The sequence below is a fragment of the Clinocottus analis genome, unplaced genomic scaffold (assembly GCF_023055335.1).
Source record: "Clinocottus analis isolate CAN_PGR_092001 unplaced genomic scaffold, fCliAna1.0.p SCAF_9, whole genome shotgun sequence".
NCBI classification, from domain to species: domain Eukaryota; kingdom Metazoa; phylum Chordata; class Actinopteri; order Perciformes; family Cottidae; genus Clinocottus; species Clinocottus analis.
In genome coordinates, this window is record NW_027176251.1 from 14,062,094 (window position 1) to 14,074,696 (window position 12,603).

General features: G+C 41.5%; 1 protein-coding gene across 1 annotated transcript; it reads left to right on the forward strand.

Moving 5' to 3' along the window:
• The first annotated feature begins 66 nt into the window (after nucleotides 1-66).
• On the forward strand, nucleotides 67-6,925 carry hormad1 (HORMA domain containing 1). Its single transcript, XM_068569482.1, has 15 exons — nucleotides 67-370; nucleotides 608-672; nucleotides 1,466-1,610; nucleotides 1,719-1,782; nucleotides 1,892-1,928; nucleotides 2,066-2,086; nucleotides 2,320-2,346; nucleotides 2,467-2,534; nucleotides 3,557-3,708; nucleotides 4,087-4,244; nucleotides 4,383-4,451; nucleotides 5,180-5,240; nucleotides 5,515-5,567; nucleotides 5,879-5,959; nucleotides 6,609-6,925. The coding sequence occupies exons 2-15, from the start codon at nucleotides 637-639 to the stop codon at nucleotides 6,702-6,704; spliced, it is 1,068 nt and encodes a 355-aa protein (XP_068425583.1). The 5' UTR covers nucleotides 67-370; nucleotides 608-636; the 3' UTR covers nucleotides 6,705-6,925.
• Nucleotides 6,926-12,603: the final 5,678 nt, after the last annotated feature.

The window sequence follows — 12,603 nt, forward strand, 5'->3', positions numbered from 1 at the left end:
ACGAAGTGGCGTCACAGGGCGGGAGGTACGCACTGCATCAACGGAACATATATATTATCTATATAACATGCTGGTTTAAAATGTAATATACTCCGTGTTATATGAATACATTAATAATTACACCACAGTGAGTTTAAAGTTAGGATTGGCAGCCATGAAGTCACATTCAGAAATTTGGATAACTGCCATGCTTGTGACCCAGGGTTGCTGCCTGTCAATCAAACAATTAGCGGGAAACGTTATTTTACGTTAACACCCGTGAACACCTAATGCTAGTTAGTGAACTAACCTAATGTTAGTTAGCTTACTTCCAAGTCTGTATAAAAAGAAAAGGTGTACTAATACTGGATACTCGTTCATCTGTTATTATGTAAGTAACTTACGACTTCCATCCTTGTGTGTCAGAAATCGGTTGAGTCGGCAAATGTAACATGATAATTAACGTGTACCAGTAACAGGTGCACTTGCTAGCTGTAGTTTAATGTAGCTAGCTTGATAGTTCAACGTTACAACTGAATGGCAATAAACTCGCTGAAAGCTAAAGGAATCCCCCTATTCGACTTCAATCCGCCTAACAGATATTCTCTGTTTGCTTTTTTTGTTTCAGCTTTTATTTTGCGTCCTCTCACTTCTACAATGGCCACCCGTGTTTGCCAAGTTGGAACTTCACAGGTAAAACCACTTCATTCATGTAGCAACACAACACTAAAAGTAAGCGCAAATAACACAAGAAACACAAAAAATATCATGTAATTTTTTATGTCAGAGTGAATTGTAAAATGTTTTAAGTATTTACTATCCATCTGAAAGGCCTCTTCTACATTAGGGCCTCCTACCACCCAAGGAATATGTTTTCATAACATATATAGCGTTACATCATAATATCTATTATACATATATAATCATGTCATGCACTTGACTAATTGAGGGAGAAATCTGATTTAGCAGTTAGAGTTTGCTTTTATAATTCAGAGGTCTAAATTGGTAATGATTAATACAAGTAAAAAACAATAAAATAAATATATTTGTAATGTTTTAAGTTAAATAACTGTACATTCTCGCCTCCTAGCACTCAAAGACTCAAAATCACAACAGTGCATTGTATTTTTCGCCAATATCGTTTGTAAAGATACAATGACGATTTGTTTGTATAATCATAAATATAAAAACCTTAACCTATAGCTATACCCATAGCTTCAGTTTAAGGCTGTGCAGCAATAACTTTGGTGAGTACTAAAATTTTGAGGTACATGCACTTTTTAGTGTGTCCATTTTATGCTGCTTAATGCTGCCACTTCACAACATTATTTTTTTAGTCATCTCAAACTTCAGAGAGTTAATGTTACATCACAAACATGTAACATTAATGATATAATTAATTACCAAGTAATGGCGTACTCGTTCAGATGTTTAGTTCATTTTAGAGTTGGCGTTAACAGGCGACGGACTTGTTTCGGTCATACAGGAGACTCAGCTGTTGCCCAATCAGGTTCTCTCCGAGCAGCAGTCCCTGGTCCTCATGAAGAAGCTTCTGGCCATCGCAGTGTCTGGCATCACCTACCTTCGAGGCCTTTTTCCAGAAAAAGCCTACGGCAAAAAGTTTGTTGCAGGTCAGAAAATGCCCACGGACAGTTATTCGTCTGCTCATCGCGGTGAGCTAACATAGGTCTGTGTATCGTTTGGAAACAGCTGCGAAGAAGTTTTTTTTCTTCCCGCAGATCAGAAAGTGATGATCCTCAAAGACGAGCGCAGCTGTCCCGGTGCCATTCAGATTGTTCAATGGTTAATAACGGCGACTGCTGGACAAAGTCTCATGAACAATATCCACTGTGTGTGTGTGTGTGTATGTGTCAAAGATAATCAGATGTGTGTTGTTTAAATTTTATCCCAGGATGCAGGGATGCTTTGAAGCCATAGAGAAGAAGTATGTAAGTCACATTTAACCTTTTCAATAAATCAGAAGATGTGTTTTGTTCTTAAGTCCTGATACATGAATTAGTTTTGTCCAGTGTCTCATCGTGTGTTCAAAGTTATGTCATTTGTTGTTGTTTTTTCTCCCCATCAGCTGCGGACGGTCATTATGTCTGTGAGTATTCAGTTAATTGATTCTTCTGTGTAGTCTTTTTTCACGTTTTATTGAGAAACACATCAGGTTGAGGATGCTTACTTGGGAAAGTCACAGCGCCATGATGAAAGAGATAAGCGGGCAGATACTAGAAACTGTGGCCGTACATACTTTTTGAGTATTTAGTCGTTTCTATCAAGACCAACCATAAATCCAGAAATAGTCAGGATGTTTCTTTTTCATTTGGTCCTTAGATCTACACTGACCCAGACCACCCTGAGGTAATGTACAGACTGTCTTCTTGCCATTGTTAATGTTTAACAATGATAAACTACTGAACAGATAACAAGCCGTTTATAGGATTATTGCTCATGTACTCATATACAGCACCTGTCTTTCAGAAAGTGACGGAATATTACCAGTTTAAGATCAATTACACCGCAGAAGGAGCGCAGATGGACTTTGAAAGGTGTTTTTTTTTTAAATCTTCATGAGAAATTCATTAAACATTAAATAATTCCATATTCATGCAAGTTATATACATTTAAGTACTTTTATATACTTTTTCAAATTCCTACTGTATATTTAATATTGCTATTGTATTCTTTCTGTTTTTATTACTTTTTATTTATATTACTGATTTTTTTATTTACTATGTGTCTCTTGTGTGCACTGCTGCTGTAATCCTGCAATTTCCTCACTGCGAAACTAATAAAGAATTATCTTCTCTTATCTTAAGAAACTAACAAAAGGACGAATACAAGTTAGAATATCTCTGACTTTGACTTTACACTCACCTACCAGGAAGTAACTTCATGAATGCATCAAGTACAGGAATTAACCCCTTAAGTCACATGTGACTTAAATTATGAAGAATGTATTCAAAATTCTGTCACTTTTTCTGACTTTGATATAAATTAAAAAAATTTTTTATTTCTGTACTATTACATAACATGAGAAATACAAATAAAAATCTTTAGACAACATTTAATACACATTTCTACAGATGTCCATACGACATATTGACATTGACATTTTGTTAACTATAAAAATTAAGTACCTGACTTTTAATAAGAAGTGGGCATTGTCGTTGTGTCACCCGTGGGTTTGTGCACTAATATTTTGAAGCCTCGAGTTCGGCTTTTCGGCCGCTGCCATCTTGACTTTTTGCCACCGATAAACGGAAGTGACCATATTTGGCCTGCCGTATGCTTCTTTGGAAGCGACCTGTCACTCAATTTGTAGCCTGGCCCAAAGCATACCCTGCTTTACTTTAAATGGACCAATAACTTACTAAATGAACATCATGCTGTATTGAAGAAGAGTTGAAACTAGAGATTGAGACATAAACTCACATTTACAATGTTTACTGAGGGAATACATCAAGATAGAAGAAAAGTCATTTTCTCATAGACCTCTTAGCCCTTGATGGCCGGTAAAGAGAATGCCGGTTTAAGACAAGTTTAATCACTGGACTGAGTTTCTCATCAGCAAGAACGACAACCAGGTGTCGGCAATGTTGTGTGGCAACACGAAGAAGGCCAGCATCCTGCTGGTGAGGAAGCTGTACACTCTGATGCAGAACCTCGGCCCTCTGCCAGACAACGTCTGCCTCAACATGAAGCTGGCTTACTACGACAATGGTAATCGTGATCGTTATTTCAACAGGTGCAGGATCAGTTAAATTGAGCCATATATATACATATATATATGTTTTGTATGTGTGTGTGTGTGTATATATATATATATATATATATATATATATATATATATATATATATATATATATATATATATATATATAAACATCACAACATTGTTAGGCGAGGCTCTAATCTGACTTGAGTGGTTCTCCTCTGCTATTTGCACGTATTCAAAACCTGCCTTTTTTAAAATCTTCTTTTATTATGGGAAAACACAATGAGAACATCTGTGTATGTGTGTTTGTCGGGTCGGAATGTATGAGCCGAAATGCTGCTTCTTTCTTGTTTTGTCTGTCTCACTGTCCGTCCATCTTCCAGTCACTCCTCAGGACTACCAGCCGTCCGGCTTCAAGGAGGCTGACGGCGACACCCTTGAGTTTTCCAAAGAGCCGGTGAAACTCACCATGGGAGAGGTGGTCACACCTTTCCACACTTTGAAGCTGGACATGGCCACAGAGAGGCATAGGCTGGAGCAGGTGACTAAGAGAAACTGAAAATGTTTTTTTAAAATCCACTGTCGAGAATGGACAGCATTTTAAACCTGTCGTCTCCAAACCAGTCGGGTTTCCTGCAGTCTGTGACTGACAGCTGTGCATGTTGTTGAATGTCTGCAGGTGGAGGGAAGCTTTAACAGTTTGGAGAAGTGGGTCGTGCAGATGGAAGAGGAGAGCGTCCTGTCTCAGGTTAGCACACAGACAACTCAGCAGGACAAAGTGATCATTGTGATCAAATGTTCACGAAAAAGGATTTTTAGCAAGTTATTATTATTACTCTACATTTAACATTTTGTAAGATTCAATAAAACGAAAAGGAAAGGACAAAGATCGGGCTGGTTGGACTTAGATTGTGAACAGAAGATGGGGGAAGAAAGGGGTAAAAAAAAAAAACCCTCCACAAACTATTATTGAACGGAGTCCCACGGAGGTGTGGACCGAGTAGCTCACCTCGACCACACCCAGAGAACGACCACTTTCCATCTTATTTTTTATTTTATAATAAGATCATAGTGCACCCTGCCGTCCTGCCCCCAAACGCACCCACCTCCTCCCTTTTCATAAAGTTTGTTACTTATCCTTCTTCGTTATTCTCCCCACCTTGTCTCTTATCCTCTTTTCTTCATCATTAACCAATAGCCACAGTAGTGTACTGCACTTGTGTTCATATTTGTGTGCTTTAACACTGTCAAAATTACTTTTTGTAATGTTAAACTGCAACACTAAGAAGAATAAATCGGGCAAAAAACAACCACTTTAACGTCACATAGTTTGTAGTAATACAGGATGCTGTGTAACATGGGGAACGGCTGCGCCATCAACTTATGATTTGGGAAATGCCTAAATGTTGCAAATGCGCGTGTTGTCATACTGTGTTGACACTTTGTGATGACGGCGTACCATGTTTTAATCTTCAGGCCCATGTGATTGAAGACGTGGAGAGGCCCGACAACGAGGACACTGACCAGTACCGCACTGGTGAGTCCTCTGCCCAGTTTACCTCAACTGTGTTCTTACATACAAACTCTGGAGGATGTCTTTATTCTTGTTCATGATGGACTCTATAAACTGGCAGATATAGGCGAGATTCAGCTATAGAGGTCTCCATCTTGTTGATTTCATATCATTTACGCTGGAAGTTCTCTTTAAAAAAACAAACACTGAAACGTACAGAGAACCTCCTTAGCCAGAAATAATAATTGATATGATTGGACAAGTGGAATCAGCTTATTATTTTTTTTATTAACCCTAGAGATTCAGACGAACTGTCATGAGAAGATCGAGACTTGCAAGAAAGCCACAGAGGTATGTGTGATCTTTTAACTTTAATTTCAAGCTTCTGTTGCAGAAGGCAAGATTTAAGCGCAAAAACCAAAACATTTCCTATGAGCCGGATCCACCGGTGTTTCCCATCTCATGGAAAACATAAAATCCAAAGAAAAGCTTCTAAGGGCCATTAGCGAGAAGTGAACGGGCCGATTCTGTCACATCTGGTGGGAGCAGAGACACAATTGAAATGACAAGTCAAATATTTTCAGAGCTAATTTTGAGAAAAGGGTGTTATTCAAAATGAGATTCCCCCCCATTAAATGTTTTAATGGTCTTTCCCCTCTCAGATGGACATTGAGATGAAGAAGTCCCCCAACGCCGGGGGCCTAAGGACGACCCGGAGCGGACAGATCATCAGGTCCACCACGGTCAGTTACAGCGAGAAGACCTGTGATTCTCTGTGATTGGCTTATAAACAAAGAGAACCTTTTAAGACTTTAAGGTTAGCCTTCTAACCAGCTTTTTAATGTAATGAATTACTTAATTAATTAAATGTTGATAGTGTCTGTAAATCTGTGGCCGATAGCTTTTTTGTTTGTGTGTGTTTTATTCAGTCAATCATTTATAATACAATACATTATTATACTATACTATATAATATACAAAAAAAGAGACTGAAAAGAAAGAAATAAAATAATATATATATATATATATATATATATATATATATATATATATATATATATATATATATATATATATATATATATATGTACATATATATATATACACACACACACACATACATCTTCCATATAGAAACATTTCATTCACACCTGTAACTCTCAAATATACAGAGCTGTACTTTACATAAAAAGCCGTTTCTGCTTAAGACCGACTGGATTTTTGAAAAGTGAAAAATGCGTAGGAGCCCCGTTGGCTTCACAGATGAGTCAGCGCCGATCAGTCTGCCTATTTCTCTGCAGTGGGATGTTGTGTCAGTCAGTCGACTCACACGATTCAGCAGTTGGATTCTTGTTTGTTTGTTTAGACGGGTGTGTCTTCTGCTGTTTTCAGGTCTCTCAGTACGAAATCATCAACAGCCAGGAGACGCCGTCCACCTCTGCACCGGAGAAGCGTCGCAAGTTCAGCGAGCCCAGGGAATGCTACTGACCTCACGCCTCGCCACCGCTGAAGTACTGATTTACATTACATGTTTTTTTAAATTTCAATTTTTTCACTGTACAATATGTTACATAGGTGTTTTTTTTTAAACAAAAAGGGATTTCCACTTCTTATTGCATTGTTTTTGGGGGTTGTGATGCAAGTTTGTTTGAGTCTACTTCAACGTAGTCGTCGAAGTTAGAATGCTGATAAATAAATGTTTATATTCACATGGTCTTTCGGTTGTATTTTAACGATTTGTTTTTGTCACCATGACTTCATACACATTAAAATAGTTTAAGTAGAAGAAGCGTCTAGTTTTGTTTTTTGCCGTTTTATAAAAAAAGAAGAAAGAAAAAAACTGAGAGAACTTTGTCTGAGATCAGTTTGCCTTTCCGATTACGAATGGAACGTTAGATCTTCACAACACAGTTGTGTCTCTACGGTCACTAGTTGTGAGTTAGGAGTAAGCCAGTCGATGGCAGTATAGATTATAAAAAGGTGTTTTCAGAAAAAGAGTCTCTGAGCTGGCAAACTATTGTGCAGCTTTCTGCAGAAGAATGTAATATTATGAGTTTACGGACACACACAGACATTCAACCAATTGCATGATCCTCTCGGTTGAGATTATCATAATAAGTAATCATTATTTAAAAAAGAAAACTAAGTAACCACCCTAACATTTTCAGTATTAATGCCCCGCCTTTAAAATAAAAAATGAAAAGTAATTTCAAATGATAAAAGTATACAAGGTCTGTGTCACACTGCTCCCAAAATATTGCCTCTGATGTATTTTAATATACTAGGTCAAATATTTTAATTTCTGATAAGAGTCATTGAGAGGAGGAAAGAAATGCGTGTTACTGTAAATGCTCCTGTACATCCTCACCAACGTAGTATGAAACGGAGCCGACGCTGTGGTGCATGTGAGGATTTTATGTGAGTCATATTTTTATTAGCTGTACGTTGGCATTTATGAGGAAGATATACATGTAGAGAGACAACTCTGCACACATCAATACGACTTCTTTCCTGCAGGAGTCTTTGTGTTCATCTTGAAGATGGGTCAGATTTTTCTGGCATTATTGTGGTATGTGCGTGTTTATTAAGTCTGTGTTTGTGTGCGTTGTGTGTGTGCTATTCTTTTTTAATCCGGCCTCATGGACTGGAATACATCTAAATTGTTTTTTTATGAATAACCCCTTGAGATGTACCAAGGGGTCCTCAATTAAACAATACAAGTCGATTAGACAAAACATTTAACACCAAGATAGTTTGAAGATGCCAAATCTGACAAAATAAATACATAATAATAAATAAAAATCAGGATGTTGAAATGGACTATTTATAGAATAGGTGATAGAGAAGCATGAATGTCAGTAATAGCATCAGGTAATAAAGTCATAAAACAGTTTTATAGAGACAACTGCACGTGCTCGCGTTCTGGTTTTGTCAAGAGGAAATACAGTCGTCTTCTTAAAGATTTAACAGTTTAAGCTTCCTGCCAGTTTAAACTCTTGGGACGGAAATGCAACTTCGCCTGCCTGTCTGGACGAAAAAAACAAAAACCCGCCGTATTCAGACAAGACTCAGGAAATGCCACACATTTGCATGCAAGGTGCCTTAAATGAAGCTGTTAAGTGAAAGTGGATTATATCTGTACACAGTGACCTTTGGGCCCAGATAAGGACCGCCCACCGCCCCCCACCCTCCATCAGCAACCTCCCGCCCAGACAAGCTGTGTGTTTTTAATCTCCTATTGTTTTTCCCAAAGAGAGGGACATTTACTGATAGACTGCCTTAACCCACTGTGGATCAATACTGCAGGAAGCCTTTGTGATGCATATCCAAGCAGCCCCCGCCTATCTGTGTCTGAAGGAGGGGGGGGCAAGCGAGACTCCATCAAATCAGCCCTTACTTCCTTACACGGGGCATTGTCTCGGGCATCGCATTCATTTCATTGTCTGTGCGTCCTTTTTATGGGTATTTCTGATAACAGAATGGACAGGGAAACACACACGCACACAACCACACAAACACACAGCAGCAGCACTCATTGACAGCATTTTATGAGGTGTGAAATGAATCAGGGTTAGCTAACCTCACCGCCCAGCCTCCACTGGCATTTTACAACCCGTTTTTTTTATTTTTTTTTATTACTTTGATGACGGAGGAGATGGGAGGGGGCGGGGGGTTCTCTGGTTATTGATAAGGGATGAAATGCAGTGTGGGTAACGGCACCTTTTTGCAGGCCTCTCGTCCTGTCTTGGAGATAATCCGCATCTTGGTTATAGACGTTGCAACAGCACTGCATCACAGGAAGTGAACCGATAAAATGTATCCAACGTCACAAAAAATAGGAAAGAAAACTAGAAAAATATACTTTGACCCCTTTAAATAATCGCAAAAAAGCAACATGTTTTGAGGGTCGACCATGTGCTTCACGTCGGAGAAGGTGTGTTTTATTTCGCCTCCACTATCGAACGTGTTCCCCCAATCCCTAGGACTCTACATCATTTCTGTACACACGTCTCCCAGAAATGAATTCTGAAATTAAATTCAGGGACACACGTCCAGTGGTCAGTGTTGACAGATCAATCAGCTGGCCAAACAGCAGGAGAAGGGGGAGCTCAGGTCCAGGGCCGCGCGGGTACGGTCAAGGCGAGGCACCCTGACAGACTGATGGACAGACAGCCGCGGCCCATCCGCAGATTAAAAGCCGGCTTCTGTGGGCCTACAGTGGCGCTGCAGTGATTGTGCCTGCAGGGCCTGTGGGCCCCAAGGGTGGGGGCCGGCCTTTACAGCGGGAGGGGGGGGGGATGGAGTGGACATACAGCCCAGGGACCGTGACCTCTCTGACCTTGCCAGAAGGGCAGCAAATGTTTCCGAGCTGATTAGCGCTTCCCCAGCAGAGAACCCAGCTCACTCTTAACCCTTTGGAATCAGGCAGAATGATCCAGGAAATATGTCACTCAAATGCAGTCCGCTTAAAACAAGATTAATTTTATATTAAACAATCTTATACCGTTATACATTTATAGTACATCAAACTAGCAAAGCACTGTATGTCGGCACATGTTAAAGGGGCTTTTTATTTCTGCTTTACTGCATTTCAGAGGAAGATATTTCATCTTATTTGGCAGATATTGTAACTTTGCAGATCAGACTTTGAAATATGATGCGTTTCCATTATAACACGATACACAATAGCATAACGCCGTGAAACTACATTGTGAACGATGACTTCTTTTTACTTTTAGTACATCGATGTGCATTTGACATGAAATCGCATTTAAAAATATGAAAGAGACATGAGGCGTGATTATAGTTTGAAGAAAGAAAGAAATTGGATGATTTAAAGTATAAAGAAAGATACAAATATGTAGTATGAGACCAAAAATACACAAAATGTGAATTGAAAAAAAGCCAGTGTGCAACAAGGAATCTTCTAACCCTATTTTTTTTAACAAACGCTGTCTAAACGTTTTCCAGATATAGTGTGAGTAGAAGAACCTTTTACTGTAAAAAAATTTTTTAAAAAGCAGGTGGATGAATTTTTAGTAGGGAGGAAATATCCTCAACGACCACAAGGGGGCGATGAGTAGCCACGGAAATGATCTGTGTGTCAAGACGAGAGCTAGACGAAGAGAGAGAGAGAGACGAAGAGAGAGAGACGAAGAGAGAGAGAGAGAGAGCACCTTGTCTGCCATGCAGGCCTTAGTCAGCTCGTACAGTTGGCCTCCGCACAGTACGCAATTTAAAAAGCATGCGCTCCCCAATAAACAGCCAACGCGGGGCTATTCAACTCGTCTTTTGAGAGACAACGCGGCGGAGTCAACAGTATTGATCCGAATACGTGGATGAGAAAAAAAAGAGAAAAAAAAGAAGGGGCGGGGAGGGAGGGGAGTGGGGTGAGAGCAGGTGGCAGTGGGCCTGCAGATTCAGGGATTTAGCCGCTCACCGGGTTTGTATGGTCAGCGGTGAGCGAGCGGCGGAGGGGGACCAGCACCTACGACGAAACAGATGCTCAAAGCAATGGGATGTGCCCCCGTTGTGATCAGAGTGGACAGCTGAATTGTTTACCACCAAAGGGCCCTTTTCTTCAGCGGTAGGCCCCCGCGCACAATGGGGGCCCCCGCCGCACTGACACACTGAGGATTTCTGCGGGGCGGGGGGGGGTGTTGCATCGAGGGACAGGGGGTTTATAGGGCGAGCCTCTGTCCGTACCCCCTTTTTTTTGTTTTTTTTTCTTCCTTTCTCTGCTCAGATGGACCTCTCTGTCCCCCTCCATCCCCTCCGCCCCCCCCCCCACACCTCCTCCCTCCCCACCGCCCCTATCTCCTCCACAAAGCCCCCCTAAAGCGACCGGAGGGCAGGGGTTTAAATGTCACGCTTGGCCATCAGAGCGCCCAGCCCCCGGCTCGTGTCTCCTCAGGGGGGGGGGTTGAGTCGGGAGGGAGCACGCCAGGAGACGGAGAGAGAGAGAGTGTAAAGCTAAGGGGAGGGAGACACTTGCCCCCTGCACCCATTGTCCACTACGATAGGCATGAGCCGCTAACTGACTCCAAATCAAGTGTGTCCTCTCGCCACGCGCCTCGGCCTTGTGCTGCTCTCGCTCCAACACAAAGGCCCTCTGTGTTTTTGTTTTTTTTTGTTTTCTTTTTTTTTTTCCCAAACCGTCCACAGGCGAATAGCAGCTTTGGTCATGGTATGTCCGACAGAGCAGCTTAAAGGGGGTAAATGCAGCCGGCCACCGGGCCGAGTGATGAAACACGGCGCTCGTCGTCCCAGAGGCGCTCGACGAAATCGTCCACATTGCACTCCGGTGAGCTCTTACGTGCCCAAAAATCAATGCTAACTTTTTGTGCGTTCAGTCACATAAGAGGGACTTTAAAGCGTTGGAGTGGGGCGGAAGAAGAGTGGAGGGGATGAGGGGTATAAGGGGGGGGGATGACAAAGTGTCGAGCTGAAATACAAGTACAGGACGAAATATACGAGCTGCCGGGCCAACTTTTTTTCTTTTTTATCCCAGCCCAAGGTCCCGGCCCGTACTTAACCGACCCGCGAGATTGAGTGCTTTATGTATCTATTTGTTCTAAATAGTGGCACGCTTGACCTTGAGCGCGAGATGTGTGCGCTTCGCAAGCTCGGGCCACGGGAACCATCCCTCCTGTCAAAGGGAGGGAAGGGAGTGACCTTGAACCGCCAAAAGGCGCAGGCGTAGCTGAGTGCACAAACTCATTTAACTCCTGGGTTTGCTATCGACATGCTGTAATCGTTAACATTATGGACGATGAATAACTACCGACTGTCGTATACCTGCGCAATACGTCCCCGCGCCGCGCTGACGGTCAGGTGACTGCAGGGCCACATCCCTTATACTTGTTTTTCCACCCAATCACGGCGGCAACTCGTCAAGGGTGCCCCGGCAAAAAGCACGGCGAGGTGCTTAACGACATAGATCACTTCTGTGCTTTACACTTCTTTTCTTTTTTTTTTCTGAGCGCGCATACCTCTACGTGAACACTTAACCTCCAGCATCAGCTGTTCGAGCATCTGCAGTGTGTGTTTTTCTCTCTCTCTCTCTCTCTCTCTCGCTGTATTGATCGTTGTAAAATGGGTGAATTTACTGTAGTTTCTGCAAAGAACAAAAGAAATGATTACGGTCAACAGTTCCAGAGCTGGAGGCGCGAATGTTTTGGGCTTTTTATCACTAAGACTGAGGGGATTAGCGGTTAAGTATTCATGAAGGATACACAGGATGAGCGCTAAGATGAGGGGACAATCTGCTTTGGCTGCACCTCTCCGTCATCCTTGTGTTTCAGCTGTTTCTTTTAGACCAAAGAAAGTCACGGAAACTCAACTCACAAACTATATCGGAAAAGTCTCATTCTGCTTTCTGGTTTGA